Source organism: Phyllobates terribilis, unplaced genomic scaffold, assembly GCF_046119375.1.
Source record: "Phyllobates terribilis strain yellow unplaced genomic scaffold, ASM4611937v1 Scaffold_3__8_contigs__length_932513732, whole genome shotgun sequence".
Lineage (NCBI taxonomy): Eukaryota > Metazoa > Chordata > Amphibia > Anura > Dendrobatidae > Phyllobates > Phyllobates terribilis.
The window spans coordinates 710,286,662-710,305,566 of NW_027362763.1; the positions used below are offsets into that span (position 1 = coordinate 710,286,662).

The 18,905-nt window shown below is 54.0% G+C and overlaps 1 protein-coding gene across 4 annotated transcripts in view; it reads right to left on the reverse strand.

Moving 5' to 3' along the window:
• The window catches only part of UBR2 (ubiquitin protein ligase E3 component n-recognin 2), a 110,200-nt gene that overhangs the window by 64,408 nt on the left and 26,887 nt on the right, over nt 1-18,905 (reverse strand). For 3 of the 4 annotated variants that reach the window (XM_073672013.1, XM_073672012.1, XM_073672009.1), the window contains exons 5-11: nt 17,543-17,673; nt 16,128-16,266; nt 15,373-15,435; nt 14,835-14,955; nt 12,939-13,046; nt 11,393-11,481; nt 10,297-10,395 (exon numbers count right to left, since the gene is read on the reverse strand). In XM_073672013.1, coding sequence (XP_073528114.1) covers nt 10,297-10,395; nt 11,393-11,481; nt 12,939-13,046; nt 14,835-14,955; nt 15,373-15,435; nt 16,128-16,266; nt 17,543-17,673 — 750 coding nt within the window. Of the gene's footprint in view, nt 1-10,126; nt 10,226-10,296; nt 10,396-11,392; nt 11,482-12,938; nt 13,047-14,834; nt 14,956-15,372; nt 15,436-16,127; nt 16,267-17,542; nt 17,674-18,905 lie in introns of all 4 variants that reach the window. The other variant, XM_073672011.1, reaches the window with a different exon arrangement.

Below are 18,905 nucleotides of genomic sequence, written 5' to 3' on the forward strand. Positions count from 1 at the left end.
ATAGTTTATTGAATAACAGACGTTCAGAGATGTCAATTTCCTTCTCCTTGGACATTGCCAAAACATTCAGTACTTGCTTGAAATCGGCTGAAAAATTAGGTTGGAAATTTTGTAACCCACTGAATTAGTTACAAATCGATTCACTCATCTCTAATAACCTATAAGCTTGTAGATTTTAGTAGAGGTGATAAAATCAAAAATAATGACAAATTCGAAAAAAAAAAAAAGAATATGCCTAAAAAGTGATGTGACTAAAAGAAAGAACAAAATTACCTAAAAATTTGGCACAACTAAGAGCTTGGTAGAAAAATACAGCCAAGAATCGTAGCTTTTATTCAATATATATATAACGCAGCATGAAAAGTTTTACTTCTTGGTTCTGTGTGGGGGACTCTGCAAGTGACGTTAGTAAGGAAGATCCCAGCAATTTATTGTCATCTCTCCCCTGTGCAGCCACCAGTGACCCCAAAGACATGGAGGAACTTTATGTTATCACCCCACTTTCATTACAGTGAAACTACCAGCCAATTTCTCTGAAATGCTCTGAAAAATATCGTTTGAAGATCTGTGGACAATAGCTGGAGACGAGACTAGACCTGTGCCAACCCCGGCCGTTTTGTCCCACACTGTTCAAGTGGATTGACAGTTCTATTCCTATGTACTCACGTGTAAGACACCCGTCAATCAACAGAAGCTGCCGGAGCGGAGGGCGTGGGGGAGGGGGAGAAGCTGGCCGCAGAGGAAGGGGGGGGGGGGGGGGAGAAGCTGGCCGGAGCAGAGAGGGGGAGAGGGAGTGGGAGGGGGAAGAGGGAGAGGGAGAAGCTGGCCGGGGGAGAGGGAGAAGCTGGCCGGGGGAGAGGGAGAAGCTGGCCGGGGGAGAGGGAGAAGCTGGCCGGGGGAGAGGGAGAAGCTGGCCGGGGGAGAGGGAGAAGCTGGCCGGGGGAGAGGGAGAAGCTGGCCGGGGGAGAGGGAGAAGCTGGCCGGAGCAGGGGGGGGGGGAGCTAGCCGGAGCAGGGGGGGGGGGAGCTAGCCGGAGCAGAGAGGGGGGAGAGGGAGAAGCTGGCCGGAGCGGAGGGGGGGGGGAGCGGGAGGGGGAAGAGGGAGAGGGAGAGGGAGAAGCTGGCTGGGGGAGAGGGAGAAGCTGGCCGGGGGAGAGGGAGAAGCTGGCCAGGGGGGAGAGGGAGAAGCTGGCCAGGGGGGAGAGGGAGAAGCTGGCCAGGGGGGAGAGGGAGAAGCTGGCCAGGGGGGAGAGGGAGAAGCTGGCCGGAGCGGAGGGGGGGGGGGGGAGCGGGAGGGGGAAGAGGGAGAGGGAGAAGCTGGCCGGGGGAGAGGGAGAGGGAGAAGCTGGCCGGGGGAGAGGGAGAAGCTGGCCGGGGGAGAGGGAGAAGCTGGCCGGAGCAGGGGGGGGGGGAGCTGGCCGGAGCAGAGAGGGGGAAGAGGGAGAAGCTGGCCGGAGCGGAGGGGGGGGGGAGCAGGAGGGGCGAAGAGGGAGAAGCTGGGAGGGGAGGGAGAAGCTGGGAGGAGGAGAGGGAGAAGCTGGGAGGAGGAGAGGGAGAAGCTGGGAGGAGGAGAGGGAGAAGCTGGGAGGAGGAGAGGGAGAAGCTGGGAGGAGGAGAGGGAGAAGCTGGGAGGAGGAGAGGGAGAAGCTGGGAGGAGGAGAGGGAGAAGCTGGCCGGGGGAGAGGGAGAAGCTGGCCGGGGGAGAGGGAGAAGCTGGCCGGGGGAGAGGGAGAAGCTGGCCGGGGGAGAGGGAGAAGCTGGCCGGGGGAGAGGGAGAAGCTGGCCGGGGGAGAGGGAGAAGCTGGCCGGAGCGGAGGGGGGGGGGGGAGCGGGAGGGGGAAGAGGGAGAGGGAGAAGCTGGCCGGGGGAGAGGGAGAAGCTGGCCGGGGGAGAGGGAGAAGCTGGCCAGGGGGGAGAGGGAGAAGCTGGCCAGGGGGGAGAGGGAGAAGCTGGCCGGGGGAGAGGGAGAAGCTGGCCAGGGGGGAGAGGGAGAAGCTGGCCAGGGGGGAGAGGGAGAAGCTGGCCGGAGCGGAGAGGGGGGGGGAGCGGGAGGGGGAAGAGGGAGAAGCTGGCCGGGGGAGAGGGAGAGGGAGAAGCTGGCCGGGGGAGAGGGAGAGGGAGAAGCTGGCCGAGGGAGAGGGAGAAGCTGGCCGGAGCGGAGGGGGGGGGGAGCAGGAGGGGCGAAGAGGGAGAAGCTGGGAGGAGGAGAGGGAGAAGCTGGGAGGAGGAGAGGGAGAAGCTGGGAGGAGGAGAGGGAGAAGCTGGGAGGAGGAGAGGGAGAAGCTGGGAGGAGGAGAGGGAGAAGCTGGGAGGAGGAGAGGGAGAAGCTGGCCGGGGGAGAGGGAGAGGGAGAAGCTGGCCGGGGGAGAGGGAGAGGGAGAAGCTGGCCGGGGGAGAGGGAGAGGGAGAAGCTGGCCGGGGGAGAGGGAGAAGCTGGCCGGGGGAGAGGGAGAAGCTGGCCGGGGGAGAGGGAGAAGCTGGCCGGGGGAGAGGGAGAAGCTGGCCGGAGCAGGGGGGGGGGGGAGCTGGCCGGAGCAGAGAGGGGGAAGAGGGAGAAGCTGGCCGGAGCGGAGGGGGGGGGGAGCAGGAGGGGCGAAGAGGGAGAAGCTGGGAGGGGAGGGAGAAGCTGGGAGGAGGAGAGGGAGAAGCTGGGAGGAGGAGAGGGAGAAGCTGGGAGGAGGAGAGGGAGAAGCTGGGAGGAGGAGAGGGAGAAGCTGGGAGGAGGAGAGGGAGAAGCTGGGAGGAGGAGAGGGAGAAGCTGGGAGGAGGAGAGGGAGAAGCTGGGAGGAGGAGAGGGAGAAGCTGGGAGGGGGAGAGGGAGAAGCTGGGAGGGGGAGAGGGAGAAGCTGGGAGGGGGAGAGGGAGAAGCTGGCCGGGGGAGAGGGAGAAGCTGGCCGGGGGAGAGGGAGAAGCTGGCCGGGGGAGAGGGAGAAGCTGGCCGGGGGAGAGGGAGAAGCTGGCCGGGGGAGAGGGAGAAGCTGGCCGGGGGAGAGGGAGAAGCTGGCCGGGGGAGAGGGAGAAGCTGGCCGGGGGAGAGGGAGAAGCTGGCCAGGGGGGAGAGGGAGAAGCTGGCCAGGGGGGAGAGGGAGAAGCTGGCCAGGGGGGAGAGGGAGAAGCTGGCCGGAGCGGAGAGGGGGGGGGGGGGGGAGCGGGAGGAGGGAGAGGGAGAAGCTGGCCGGGGGAGAGGGAGAGGGAGAAGCTGGCCGGGGGAGAGGGAGAAGCTGGCCGGAGCAGGGGGGGGGGGAGCTGGCCGGAGCAGAGAGGGGGAAGAGGGAGAAGCTGGCCGGAGCGGAGGGGGGGGAGCAGGAGGGGCGAAGAGGGAGAAGCTGGGAGGGGAGGGAGAAGCTGGGAGAAGGAGAGGGAGAAGCTGGGAGGAGGAGAGGGAGAAGCTGGGAGGAGGAGAGGGAGAAGCTGGGAGGAGGAGAGGGAGAAGCTGGGAGGAGGAGAGGGAGAAGCTGGGAGGAGGAGAGGGAGAAGCTGGGAGGAGGAGAGGGAAAAGCTGGGAGGGGGAGAGGGAGAAGCTGGGAGGGGGAGAGGGAGAAGCTGGCCGGGGGAGAGGGAGAAGCTGGCCAGGGGGGAGAGGGAGAAGCTGGCTGGGGGTGAGGGAGAAGCTGGTCGGGGGAAAGGGAGAAGCTGGTCGGGGGAAAGGGAGAAGCTGGTCGGGGGAAAGGAGAAGCTGGCCGGGGGAAAGGGAGAAGCTGGCCGGGGGAAAGGGAGAAGCTGGCCGGGGGAGAGGGAGAGGGAGAAGCTGGCCGGGGGAGAGGGAGAAGCTGGCCGGGGGAGAGGGAGAAGCTGGCCGGGGGTGAGGGAGAAGCAGCTGGCCGGGGGTGAGGGAGAAGCTGGCCGGGGGAGAGGGAGAAGCTGGCCGGGGGAGAGGGAGAAGCTGGCCGGGGGAGAGGGAGAAGCTGGCCGGGGGAGAGGGAGAAGCTGGCCGGAGCAGGGGGGGGGGGAGCTGGCCGGAGCAGAGAGGGGGAAGAGGGAGAAGCTGGCCGGAGCGGAGGGGGGGGGGAGCAGGAGGGGCGAAGAGGGAGAAGCTGGGAGGGAGAAGCTGGGAGGAGGAGAGGGAGAAGCTGGGAGGAGGAGAGGGAGAAGCTGGGAGGAGGAGAGGGAGAAGCTGGGAGGAGGAGAGGGAGAAGCTGGGAGGAGGAGAGGGAGAAGCTGGGAGGAGGAGAGGGAGAAGCTGGGAGGAGGAGAGGGAGAAGCTGGGAGGAGGAGAGGGAGAAGCTGGGAGGAGGAGAGGGAGAAGCTGGGAGGAGGAGAGGGAGAAGCTGGGAGGAGGAGAGGGAGAAGCTGGCCGGGGGAGAGGGAGAAGCTGGCCGGGGGAGAGGGAGAAGCTGGCCGGGGGAGAGGGAGAAGCTGGCCGGGGGAGAGGGAGAAGCTGGCCGGAGCAGGGGGGGGGGAGCTAGCCGGAGCAGGGGGGGGGGAGCTAGCCGGAGCAGAGAGGGGGGAGAGGGAGAAGCTGGCCGGAGCGGAGGGGGGGGGGAGCGGGAGGGGGGAGAGGGAGAGGGAGAAGCTGGCTGGGGGAGAGGGAGAAGCTGGCCGGGGGAGAGGGAGAAGCTGGCCAGGGGGGAGAGGGAGAAGCTGGCTAGGGGGGAGAGGGAGAAGCTGGCCGGAGCGGAGAGGGGGGGGGAGCGGGAGGGGGAAGAGGGAGAGGGAGAAGGTGGCCGGGGGAGAGGGAGAGGGAGAAGCTGGCCGGGGGAGAGGGAGAGGGAGAAGCTGGCCGGGGGAGAGGGAGAGGGAGAAGCTGGCCGGGGGAGAGGGAGAAGCTGGCCAGGGGAGAGGGAGAAGCTGGCCGGGGGAGAGGGAGAAGCTGGCCGGGGGAGAGGGAGAAGCTGGCCGGGGGAGAGGGAGAAGCTGGCCGGGGGAGAGGGAGAAGCTGGCCGGAGCAGGGGGGGGGGGGAGCTGGCCGGAGCAGAGAGGGGGAAGAGGGAGAAGCTGGCCGGAGCGGAGGGGGGGGGGGAGCAGGAGGGGCGAAGAGGGAGAAGCTGGGAGGGGAGGGAGAAGCTGGGAGGAGGAGAGGGAGAAGCTGGGAGGAGGAGAGGGAGAAGCTGGGAGGAGGAGAGGGAGAAGCTGGGAGGAGGAGAGGGAGAAGCTGGGAGGAGGAGAGGGAGAAGCTGGGAGGAGGAGAGGGAGAAGCTGGCCGGGGGAGAGGGAGAAGCTGGCCGGGGGAGAGGGAGAAGCTGGCCGGAGCGGAGGGGGGGGGGAGCGGGAGGGGGAAGAGGGAAGAGGGAGAGGGAGAAGCTGGCCGGGGGAGAGGGAGAAGCTGGGAGGAGGAGAGGGAGAAGCTGGGAGGAGGAGAGGGAGAAGCTGGGAGGAGGAGAGGGAGAAGCTGGGAGGAGGAGAGGGAGAAGCTGGGAGGAGGAGAGGGAGAAGCTGGGAGGAGGAGAGGGAGAAGCTGGGAGGGGGAGAGGGAGAAGCTGGGAGGGGGAGAGGGAGAAGCTGGGAGGGGGAGAGGGAGAAGCTGGGAGGGGGAGAGGGAGAAGCTGGCCGGGGGAGAGGGAGAAGCTGGCCAGGGGAGAGGGAGAAGCTGGCCGGGGGAGAGGGAGAAGCTGGCCGGGGGAGAGGGAGAAGCTGGCCGGGGGAGAGGGAGAAGCTGGCCGGGGGAGAGGGAGAAGCTGGCCGGGGGAGAGGGAGAAGCTGGCCAGGGGGGAGAGGGAGAAGCTGGCCAGGGGGGAGAGGGAGAAGCTGGCCAGGGGGGAGAGGGAGAAGCTGGCCAGGGGGGAGAGGGAGAAGCTGGCCGGAGCGGAGAGGGGGGGGGGGAGCGGGAGGAGGGAGAGGGAGAAGCTGGCCGGGGGAGAGGGAGAAGCTGGCCGGAGCGGAGAGGGGGGGGGGGAGCGGGAGGAGGGAGAGGGAGAAGCTGGCCGGGGGAGAGGGAGAGGGAGAAGCTGGCCGGGGGAGAGGGAGAAGCTGGCCGGGGGAGAGGGAGAGGGAGAAGCTGGCCGGGGGAGAGGGAGAAGCTGGCCGGGGGAGAGGGAGAAGCTGGCCGGGGGAGAGGGAGAAGCTGGCCGGGGGAGAGGGAGAAGCTGGCCGGGGGAGAGGGAGAAGCTGGCCGGGGGAGAAGGAGAAGCTGGCCGGGGGAGAGGGAGAAGCTGGCCGGAGCGGAGGGGGGGGAGCAGGAGGGGCGAAGAGGGAGAAGCTGGGAGGGGAGGGAGAAGCTGGGAGGAGGAGAGGGAGAAGCTGGGAGGAGGAGAGGGAGAAGCTGGGAGGAGGAGAGGGAGAAGCTGGGAGGAGGAGAGGGAGAAGCTGGGAGGAGGAGAGGGAAAAGCTGGGAGGGGGAGAGGGAGAAGCTGGCCGGGGGAGAGGGAGAAGCTGGCCAGGGGGGAGAGGGAGAAGCTGGCCGGGGGTGAGGGAGAAGCTGGTCGGGGGAAAGGGAGAAGCTGGTCGGGGGAAAGGGAGAAGCTGGTCGGGGGAAAGGGAGAAGCTGGCCGGGGGAAAGGGAGAAGCTGGCCGGGGGAAAGGGAGAAGCTGGCCGGGGGAGAGGGAGAGGGAGAAGCTGGCCGGGGGAGAGGGAGAAGCTGGCCGGGGGAGAGGGAGAAGCTGGCCGGGGGTGAGGGAGAAGCTGGCCGGGGGAGAGGGAGAAGCTGGCCGGGGGAGAGGGAGAAGCTGGCCGGGGGAGAGGGAGAAGCTGGCCGGAGCAGGGGGGGGGGGAGCTGGCCGGAGCAGAGAGGGGGAAGAGGGAGAAGCTGGCCGGAGCGGAGGGGGGGGAGCAGGAGGGGCGAAGAGGGAGAAGCTGGGAGGAGGAGAGGGAGAAGCTGGGAGGAGGAGAGGGAGAAGCTGGGAGGAGGAGAGGGAGAAGCTGGGAGGAGGAGAGGGAGAAGCTGGGAGGAGGAGAGGGAGAAGCTGGGAGGAGGAGAGGGAGAAGCTGGGAGGAGGAGAGGGAGAAGCTGGGAGGAGGAGAGGGAGAAGCTGGGAGGAGGAGAGGGAGAAGCTGGGAGGAGGAGAGGGAGAAGCTGGCCGGGGGAGAGGGAGAAGCTGGCCGGGGGAGAGGGAGAAGCTGGCCGGGGGAGAGGGAGAAGCTGGCCGGGGGAGAGGGAGAAGCTGGCCGGGGGAGAAGGGAGAAGCTGGCCGGGGGAGAAGGGAGAAGCTGGCCGGGGGAGAAGGGAGAAGCTGGCCGGGGGAGAAGGGAGAAGCTGGCCGGGGGAGAAGGGAGAAGCTGGTCGGGGGAGAAGGGAGAAGCTGGCCGGGGGAGAAGGGAGAAGCTGGCCGGGGGAGAAGGGAGAAGCTGGCCGGGGGAAAGGGAGAAGCTGGCCGGGGGAAAGGGAGAAGCTGGCCAGGGGAGAGGGAGAAGCTGGCCAGGGGAGAGGGAGAAGCTGGCCAGGGGAGAGGGAGAAGCTGGCCAGGGGAGAGGGAGAAGCTGGCCAGGGGAGAGGGAGAAGCTGGCCAGGGGAGGGGGAGAAGCTGGCCAGGGGAGGGGGAGAAGCTGGCCAGGGGGAGGGGGAGAAGCTGGCCAGGGGGAATGGGAGAGGGAGAAGCTGGCCAGGGGGAGTGGGAGAGGGAGAAGCTGGCCAGGGGGAGTGGGAGAGGGAGAAGCTGGCCAGGGGGAGTGGGAGAGGGAGAAGCTGGCCAGGGGGAGTGGGAGAGGGAGAAGCTGGCCAGGGGGAGTGGGAGAGGGAGAAGCTGGCCAGGGGGAGTGGGAGAGGGAGAAGCTGGCCAGGGGGAGTGGGAGAGGGAGAAGCTGGCCAGGGGGAGTGGGAGAGGGAGAAGCTGGCCAGGGGGAGTGGGAGAGGGAGAAGCTGGCCAGGGGGAGTGGGAGAGGGAGAAGCTGGCCGGAGAGGGGGGGGGGGGGGAGGGAGAAGCTGGCAGGGTGGAGGGGGAGAGGGAGAAGCTGGCCGGAGAGGGGGGAGGGAGAAGCTGGCCGGGTGGAGGGGGAGAGGAGAAGCTGGCCGGGTGGAGGGGGAGAGGGAGAAGCTGGCCGGAGAGGGGGGGGGGGGGGAGGGAGAAGCTGGCAGGGTGGAGGGGGAGAGGGAGAAGCTGGCCGAAGCGGGGGGAGGGGGTAGAGGGAGAAGCTGGGGATGGGGTGGGGTATAGAGGGAGAAGTTGGCCAGAGAGGGATAGGGTGGGGAGGGTAGAGGGAGAAGCGGGCCGGATCTTCAAACTATATTTTCTCTGAAACACCGGAGAGTTGCTGAGAAAAATATACTTGTCTACAATTATACTAATCACTACTCTGGTAACTAACTCAATAACACTAGAAATAACGGTGCATTCATTGTAACATTTACGGCTATGTACAAATGCAGCGTTTTTGCAACTTTTTTTTTTTTTTAATCATCTTTTTTTTTCTGCAGAAAAGATGCTGCATTTTCCAGTACCAGCAAAAGCTATGAAATTTCCGATGTTTCATTAACACTTTTTGTATTTTTTTCCTGACTGAATCTGGATTTTTTTTTTTTATAAATCTGCAGCATGTCACTTCTTTCAGCGTGTTTGGTGAATAAAACAGGTATGCAGCAAAATGCTACAAAAGCTGCGCTTTCAACCCGTATTGTCAAGAGAGCAGGTTTTGGCTGCAAAAACGCTGCATGTGAACATAGCCTAACAGTTGCTTTAAAAAGTCTTTCACCATTATAGATCCTCTTTAACACTACAGTTAAACTTGCCTCTATCTCAGCTGCTTCCTGGAGCTGTTACAGTGCGGCAGCAAGAACATCATGGCTACAAGATATGACCGCTGCAGCTAATCGCTGGCTTTAGTGGTGATACCAAGGCTAATGATTGGCTGCAGCGGTCACAATGTAGATGGGACAACATCGTTACAGACCTAAATGCAAAGACCAGCAGGTGGTGCTGAGGAGGCAGAGGCTTCATGGAAAAGCTTCCAGTGTACAGGTTGAGAAGATATAGACCTCTAGGAGCCATCATTTGGTGCATATTACTCTCCTGATATATTTATAGGCATTTACACAATCATGCAATGCTGGCAATCAGGGATATACACAGAAATTTACTGAATGCATAGGAATATAGATGGTGGAAGTATTGTTAAGGCATCAGGAATTCTCTCTCCTGTGCTGCTGCTGCTACTACTATGGAAATCCTGAAAACATGACCTGTGGGGGGCCGTGAGGACTGGAGTTTGGGAAAAACTGACTATGATAAACCTGATGCATTTTAATACTTGTTCCTGTTAATTTTGCAGACTGCCAACCACCTGAGGAAGAAGCAAAACACTTGTTCGTAGGGTGAAATGATTTTTGAGTCAGCTTTAAATGGTTATTCATGACTATTTTATTTTTCTTACTGACAGGCCTAAAAACTAACAGGCGGTTAGTTGCTAACAGTGGCAACTACCAGCCTGTTCTATCAGACAGCGGCTCATAGTGGTCACTGACCGCTCCTGCCGGCGTTAAAGCTGCTCTTCTTCCCGGCTGCTCTGTTGCTGGGGTGCTACTGCCGACGTCATGCTGATTGACAGCCAGCTCCCCACAGTTATGCAGCGGGGAGCTGGCTGTCAATCAGCATGACATCAGCAGTCACGCCCAGTCAACTGAGCAGAGAGGAAGAGAAGCCGCTGCTGTGTCGAAGTCTGCACGGTCTAAGAATTAATATTGATAAAAATGTCCCATTGTTTTTTTCTTATAGTGGAAGCTTATAGGTAGAGATGAGCAACAAGATTCACAAGACCTAGGTCCCGCGGCCTCCAAGGCAGCCCGCGGCCTCAAAGGCATGACCAGAGCCCTGCAAACATCCCCCTACCTGACAGGATCCCAAACACCTCTCCTGATTATTAGGCCCCAAGATGGGTAACCATGAAAAAGCGTTGGCAATACAGACAGGTAAGGTGGAATTGGCATGGCTCAAGGTCGACGGCCATGGACTACCGTCAGGTCTGCTGGACCAAGGACCTACAAATTTGCTCAACTCTAGCTATAGGCTACGAATGCCACTGAGTTTCTAAACATTGGGATATATCTTGACCTTCTTTTGGAGGTACACGTCAGGAGTTTTTCCAGTTTACAGAGGATCAAATACGATATTAAAAAACGCCCTAAATATACACGCTAGTGAAGAAAAGGGACAAAGAACATTGACAGGTGTTGGTTTCGTGGATATACACGTCACGTGATAATACTTACTAGTATGAGGACGGTATGTGTCTGGCTGCGCAAAGTAACTCAGATACTTACAAGAGAAGGCACCGTGATTATCTGTACCGAGAGGTCAATGATTGAGAACTCACTGTCGTGGTCGTCTTTGACATAATCAGTCTGCAATCGCTCATAGTTCTAGTGAGAAGAAGGTAAGAAAAGACAAGGGGTGGCATCTATCAGTTCACAAACAATGGGCATTTACTCACCATTGTGGGTACAGTGAAGAGTTGCACAGACAAAGCAGCCACGGACACTGCTCGCTCGTGATCATCCTCCATAAAATCTTTCTGCAACTGCTGGTAATTCTAAACAACAAGGGGGAAATTCACCTCTAATCCACACTGGCCTTTCATGGTAATCTTAAAGAGCTTTAACGTTAAAGGGGCTAAAAATGGGACTCAAAATGCCCATCTGCTACATCACCATAAACGTATTGCTATATTATCGGCTGTACCTCATATCATGCCTCCTCCTGGACTCAATGTTAAGAGACCTAAGCAACATTAAACACAAGGCTAAGATGAAAACAAAGGTCTGCAGAAAATCAGCTCTTAAAGGGGCATCGTGGACTGTGCTTAGGACGGACCCTCAGTATCCGATAAGTCCTGATCAGATGAATGAAGGTGCCGCGGTACCGTAGAAAGTGCCAGGGCCCCTCCATTGTTTACCAGGAACCTTTAATAATGTCCTCCTCAATAATGGGTCCAAGGAGATGAAACAACAATTGACACTCCCCCCTCCTTGTGATCAGAATTGTATCTCCAGCCAGTCTGCTGAGATCAACATCCGGCACAGAGCATTACGTGAGAGCTGCAGCCAATCAGTGTGTGCTGATTGCCTGCAGCATTCACATTTTTTTTTTAAAGATTGGCAAGGGCGCTGCGTGAGCACTGCAGCCAGACGTCAATTACAGCATATGGAAGATGCAGCACTGACCACAAAGGAGTGAGTATAATTTTTTAATCTTCCTGAACCAATTAAAAAAAAAGGGTTGTCCATTAGAGGACAACCCCTTTAATTGAGTCCGGCTATCTCTATATATGAAGGGAGCCACAACACTTTACTGGATGGGTTGTACGCCGTATACATCATTAATCCCTGCTGTACCCAATGGGGTCCATCAGATTTCATTGTGGTTTCTGTTATTTTTATGGGAATAACAGACTGGCATGCGGTGCTATTCTCACCACTGAATCTACCGAATCTGCCGACGGAGGCGCGAAGCCCAAATCTATACGATATAATCAATAATTGTACAAAAAAAAAAAAAAAAAGAGTGCAGGTAGGAAATTAGAAACTTACTTTTGCAAAACGGATAGCAAAAAGCTTCTTGTATTTAAGGTCCATTAGTAAACTGCTCATGAAGAGCTGGTGGTAGCAGTTTCTTGCACCTAAAAAAAACCCCAGGAAATATCTTCATGGACTGCACAAGAATTAATGGAAACGCAGATACAAGTTACCGCATTTTTCGGACTATAAGACGCACTTTTTCCTCCAAAATTTTAGAGGAAAATGAGGGGTGCGTCTTATAGCCTGAATGTTACTAGGGGGGTATATATATATATATATATATATATATATATATATATATATATATATATACACGGAGGAGTGGGTCACAGGAGGCAGCAGCCACCTGCTGCAGCCAACACTGTCCCCTGCCTATGGGCGTGGGGAGCACTGAATATTCATGCTCCTTAATAGAGGCACACAGTGTATCAATAGCGCGGTTCCTGCTGCTGCCGGGTGATCGCGTGTGTCCGCTATTAAAGGGCATGAATATTCACCCCCTCTCCACGCCCATGCGCGGCACACGTGTAAAGATCAGTGCGGGCAGACAGGATGCAGCGCTGGAGGAGAGAGAAGAAAGGTGAGTGGGAGTGTTTATTTTTTTATGTGCAGCCTGATGGGGATTAGGGGGACCATACATACCAGGATTAGGATGAAGATGCCATGCATACCAGGATAAGGATGAGGGGTGCCATGCATACCAGGATAAGGATGAAGGGTGCCATGCATACCAGGATAAGGATGAAGGGTGCCATGCATACCAGGATAAGGATGAAGGGTGCCATTCATACCAGGATAAGGATGAAGGGTGCCATTCATACCAGGATAAGGATGAAGTGTGCCATGCATACCAGGATAGGGATGAAGGGTGCCATGCATACCAGGATAAGGATGAAGGGTGCCATGCATACCAGGATAAGGATGAGGGGTGCCATGCATACCAGGATAAGGATGAGGGGTGCCATGCATACCAGGATAAGGATGAGGGGTGCCATGCATACCAGGATAAGGATGAGGGGTGCCATGCATACCAGGATAGGGATGAGGGGTGCCATGCATACCAGGATAGGGATGAGGGGTGCCATGCATACCAGGATAGGGATGAGGGGTGCCATGCATACCAGGATAGGGATGAGGGGTGCCATGTATACCAGGATAGGGATGAGGGATGCCATGCATACCAGGATAGGGATGAGGGGTGCCATGCATACCAGGATAGGGATGAGGGGTGCCATGCATACCAGGATAGGGATGAGGGGTGCCATGCATACCAGGATAGGGATGAGGGGTGCCATGCATACCAGGATACGGATGGGAGCCACGTATAATAGGAAGGGGGGGGCATATCTACCAGGATGAGGGATATTATCAGAATTGGGGGACATTACCCCTATTGCAGTGTCAGCAGCAGACCCGCTCCCCCTTAACAGTGCATCGTGACCACATTTTTTGCTTAATTTTTTTTTCTATTTTCATCCTCTAAAACCTAGGTACGTCTTATGGTCCGGTGCGTCTTATAGTCCGAAAAATACGGTACATCTCTTATAACTACTGGTACCTTTCCAGAGAATGGAATCGCACAGCATTAGCTTGTCAACTAGAGAGGAGTTTTCACCATTTGGACCTTCTTGTAAACCAACCTGGCAGAGAATTCGTCTTAATCCATCTGAAAAAAATATAAAATAAGAGAATCAACGCCGAATGTCAGCACATACAAGAACATTCATCGGGCTGGGTGAATTTATGGTATGTGGTCACATGTGCATGTTTCGTGTAGTTTCCGTTGCAGGAACAATTTTTTTTTTGTGTCATTGAAATTGTGTGCAAAAATATATTTATATTATAAAAAAACAACAAAACATATACATAGATATATATAGTTATTATTAATAGCCCTCAGCTCGATCTCAGGCCATGTCGACTTGATGGATGAACGATCTGTAAGAAGATTGATCTTGTGCAAGCCTAGATAGGTCCACCAGGGTCTTCTCTGCCGTTATCTTGATTGTATCAAGGCATCAGGTTGCTGGTCTTCCTCTTCGCCTTGTTCCTTCTATTCTTACGACCATGATGTCCTTCTCCAGTGATTGCTCCCTTCAGTTTGATGCGTCCAAAGTAGGCAATTCATAGGTTGGTGATCCTTGCGTCGAGTGACATGTCTGGTTTGATTTGTTCCAAGATTGATTTGTTCTTTTTGCCATCCATGGTATTGATAACACCTTTGTCCAGCGCCACATTTCAAAGACGTTGATTCTTCTTCTGTCCTGTTTCTTTATCGTCCAGGTTTCACATCCATATGTTACCACAGAAAAGACCAGACTATGTACGAGCCGTGTCTTAGTCGCCAGTGAAATGTTCCTCGATTTGAAGATCTTGTCCAGAGATTTCATTGTTGATTTGTCCATAGCCATTCTCCTATTGACTTGCGTCCAGAAACAAATCCAACAGGTTCTCTTCCTCTTTCAGGACATGCGACTCTCCACTTGGGTCAGAGAGGTCGTCTCCTCCAGATACAAGATAGAGTTTACTTCTCTGTCCCAAAACTGTTTTTTCGAGTCCAGCCTCCCAAAAAGAGACCCTTCTCTCTTCTCAGGGTTTTCAAAGTCATATCTTCGGTTCTCCACTTAGGCATCATCGTCCCCGTTCCTCCACAAGAGTGCTTTACGGGGTTTTATTCAAGTCTTTTCTTGGTTCCCAAGAAAGATGGCTCAGTTCGTCCCATCCTGGATCTCAAGCTTCTAAACAAACGAGTACGTTTGCTTCATTTCAGAATGGAATCCCTTCGTTCGGTGATAGCCTTCATAGAACCTGAGGAATTCCTTTGCTCAGTGGATATCCAGGACACTTATCTCCACATTCCCATTTTTCCGGGTCACCAGAGGTTTCTTCGCGTTGCAATACAATGGTATCACTTTCAGTTCGAGGTCCTCCCTTTCAGGTTGGTCATTGCCTCCAGTCTTCACAAAGATCATGGTGGCCATAACAGCTATTCTGCAGGCCAGGGGGATCCAAGTCATCTCCTACTTGGACGTTCTCCTCGTCAAGGCTCCAACTTTCTCGGTGAACATGGAGAGTCTACAGATCACTTTCGATACCCTCTCCCGACTCGGGTGGATCATCAACCCAAGGTTATCCCTCATCTACGCTTCGTATTTAGTTTTTTTTTTATCCGCCATACTGTTGTAGATATAGGACCCTCAAAGGGTCCTCTGGGGCGTGTCTTAAGGCTGTTACACATGCGAGCCACATCCCATCGGTACTGACCATCAAAATTACTAGAAAAAAATAAAAAGCACATGTCTCTGGAACTAAACTAAAAACTGGACACTATCTGGTGACAGGTCCTCTTCAACATGTGGTGTGGACAAAGCCTTACAGAGCTGTTCTTGAGCAATACAACTACAGGAGAGTATGGTAAACTTGTAAAAAAAGAAAAAATATTCAGTTACTTTACCTGAGTAACCAATAACTTGTCCCAGCCAGCCGAGGATTCTTAGTCCAAATGTCTGGTGGGCAACAATAGCGGAATGCATGACTTGGACCTTAAGAGGTTTCGTCTGGCGACTGGTGTTTCTCTAAAAACAAAGCGAGACTAGATCAGTAACACCAGAATATTATACAAAGAGCTGTCATTTTTTATTTGACCTTTTAACAAATTAACCCCTTAAAGTAGCACTTTTTAACCTGTCGAGATACATGTTTATTGTTTAGCAGGCAGAGTGGCCGCGCCTGGTACTACACCTCCCTGCTGCTACAATCAATGTAGTTATGCATCAAATCATAACTTTCAATAAAATAAATAAAAAAATATATACTTATGAAAAAAAATTAAAGTCAGACCCGATGCACAACATCAAGACGTCCAAAAATCTCCCTCGTCCCAGGAAACATCCAAGCGACTAAGTTTACAAGTGAGGCGACATGTTACTGCTCATCTAGAAATGTAACACGTTGTCAGGTTACTACTTACAAGAACGTGAAAATCCACTCACCACAATAACAGATTTTGCTTGATCACAGTTTTGGAAACTCCCATACAGCACTGATCTTCGCCCCTAAAACAGAAAAATATTTTTTTTTTTAGGGTTCAAGTAATTCTCTTGGGACCTCTGGGGAATTTTTTATTTTAACTGAAATTCAATGTAATTTGGGGCTAAAAATCATTTTTGCAATTCAATGTAATTAAAAATTTTGGCTTTCACAGGTGCTTTGTTTCCTTCTGCTTTTAACTTTGATAAAAAGAGTTACCAACCTTTCCATTGGGCCATAAGAATCAGCTCACTGACCGATTCTCAGTTAACCCATTCAGCAGCCAGCAATTAATGAAACCCAATTGCAAAAATAATTTTTAAAAAGAACTACATGCATTAAAACTAAAATTGTCCTTAAATGTACACATACCCTTTAAATGGGTATTCTTATCTTATAAAGTAATAGTATATTGTTAGGCACTTTATGATAGATGTCTAAACTTTGGGATCCCCATCTATGCGGAGAATAAATGGGCCACAGTGTTGGTGTAGTACCACATCCCTATGTTTCTGCTCCACAGCTGGCACACAAGAAAAAACAGCAAATAGAGAGCAGAGCTATGCCAGCACTATGAGTGCCATTGCCAGCACTATGAGTACCATTGCCAGCACTATGAGTGCCCTGTGCCCAGGATCCGCAAGGAGTCCAAAGATCAGACCACCAGCGATCATAAACTGCTCACCGACAATGCCTTTTAGGAAATCCAAATACTTACATCTCGATCCACAGTCGTTGCAAAACTAATGGCTTCTTTCTGGCTACAATTCACAGCTTTTTGCAGAGTGTAGATGACCTGCTCATAGGTATGGACTTCATCATTAAAAAGCATGCAGTAATAATTGTCTTCTTTCTCCCTGCAGCAAATGGAAAAAAAAATGCGTAACATCTCCATTTATAACCGCATTCTAACAATTCATACATTAAATGTTTTCTTTTTGTCATGCTTCGTTTGTGTGATTGGATACTGCTGCAGAATGTGCACACTGTCAGGATTCGACTCTGTTTCCTGCTAAAGTGGGCACTCATGTGCCCATACTAATGCTATTCACATAGTCGTGGCCATGTGCCGACTGACAACTTTTCCAAAGTTGAGAGAACTGAATGAGAACATGGAATGCAAATTGCCCACTTGAGCAGACAACAAAGCAGAATCCTGACAGTGTGCACAACACTGCACACTGTCATGATGCAGAAATCTGCAGTCACATAGACTGACTGCAGAAATTTAGCTAAAGGCAAGAGTACCCCTTTATATACACAATAAATTGAAATTAGATTCTTGTCCAGAGCCTGTGGGGCTCACTGAGATAGACGAGCGTGGTACTTGGCTATATCCTTCAGTCCCATAGACTTATAACGGAGCAGCGGCACATACATGACGACTGCTCCATTCTCACAGGAGACACAGGACACTTTAGGTGTTCCTCCCTCTCTCCGAGAACTCCAGTTACTGACGGAACAGCAGGAAGACTCATTGCTCTGATCACAGCTTTGCTTCTGAGTCTTCCCATTTGCTGCAGATGGCTATGGAAACCATACAGAGGACACGGCCTGTCACAGAAGCTGCTCTGTCAGTAGCAGGGGAGTACAGCAAAAGCATCTGTGCTGCTGGAGATTAGAAACCAGTTGCAAATCACCAGTATTAAAAAATTAAAGGGGTTGTTCGGCCTTAGGCTACAAGTCTACAGTCACTCTATGCGACTGCAGACTTGTGAATCATCACATCGAGAGTGTGCCAGTTCCGGGAACAGCAGGTGCGTGACTGTAAGTAAGCAATTTACATACATGGGGCCACATTCCGACTAGACGAGACAGGACACATCTAGTCGGAATGTGTCCGGAAGTATGCAAATAAGTATGCATAATCGCCTGCTCTTGGTACCAGACAATCCTGGCAGTGCACAGTGCGCGCTATGTAAGGATTCACAAATCTGCAGTCACATAGATTGAGTCATGCTATCCCGCTCCTTACATCTAGCTGCCGTCAGAGCTGATCAGAAAGGTTCATCTCCACCAATCAGATTTTGATGACCTATTCTAACCATAATTTATCAATATCAAAGTATTGGAGAACCCCTTTAACATGTGCATTGGTGAGTAACATTTTGCGATGTATAATGTAATACTTACGTGTGCTCCAGGCCTGGAGGCAGCTCATTATCTTTTTCCCATGTGAGAATATTCACTGTATATTGAAACATGATGGCAAAAATGTTGTAAGCCCGCGCTACCATATCCTCTGACAGGTTAATAAGAGGATCCTTTCAAAAGAAAAAAAAAGAAAAGAATGAGAATTACAGAATAAATATAATATAACCACAGAGATTATAGATAAAATGTGAATTAAGGCACATGCTATAGAGCAGCTAAGTTGTGTAAAATGAAGCTGAACTTGGAAATTAGACAGGAGTCCATGTAATTCATAATAGTAGTGCTGAGTCTACCAAAACATGCTCTCCGGCCTCGCTGCCGGGGCATGGAGGCCGACCTCGGCCTTTCCAAAGAGTTGCCCTTGAAATGTCACACAAGTGCACACACACCGTGCTTTAATGATCGTGTCCCTGGCCCCATGCATCGCCATGATTTGTATGCATATGCAAATTATAACAAAATAGCTCTTTTGTTGAACTGTATGTCGCATTAATTATTTACATATGCAAATTGCCTCTTTAGAGAGGAAGAGGACTAGAACTCTATAGCGCCACCTGTTGGAAGCAGCGATTCTAAAAGCCTCAATCGACCCTTTAATGAGCCTTGCAATATATATGACATGTATTGCAAGCCCCGTTAAAAGGTCGATAGTGACTTTTAGAATCGCTGCTTCCAACAGGTGGCGCTATAGAGTTCTAGTCATCTTCCTCTCCAAAGAGACAATTTGCATATTTAATTCCTTAGAGGATCTTGCACAGCGTATAAGTCTCCCTACATTTTCATGCTAGGACCAGTGAGTCACATTACCCCTTTTTAAGTGCAAAAACTTTGTTTTTTTTTAATTAAAGGGATTTTTTTCAGCACGAAATAACTGTTTAAACCAAGCACAGGCGCTCGGGTGCAGCCTTGCTTTGGTCGAGCAGTTCAGTGCACCTTCCCACCGACTTCTTTGGCGTCTATCTTCAAAGCTCTGGCTTTACAGGATAAAAAAAATGAGCGTCAGAGATAAGTGAATAACAAGTAGGTAGAAGGGTGCACTGAACTGCTCGGCCACAGCAGGGGAGCACTGAACTGCTCGGCCACAGCAGGGGTGCACTGAACTGCTCGGCCACAGCAGGGGAGCACTGAACTGCGCGGCCACACCAGGGGTGCACTGAACTGCGCGGCCACACCAGGGGTGCACTGAACTGCGCGGCCACACCAGGGGTGCACTGAACTGCGCGGCCACACCAGGGGTGCACTGAACTGCGCGGCCACACCAGGGGTGCACTGAACTGCGCGGCCACACCAGGGGTGCACTGAACTGCGCGGCCACACCAGGGGTGCACTGAACTGCGCGGCC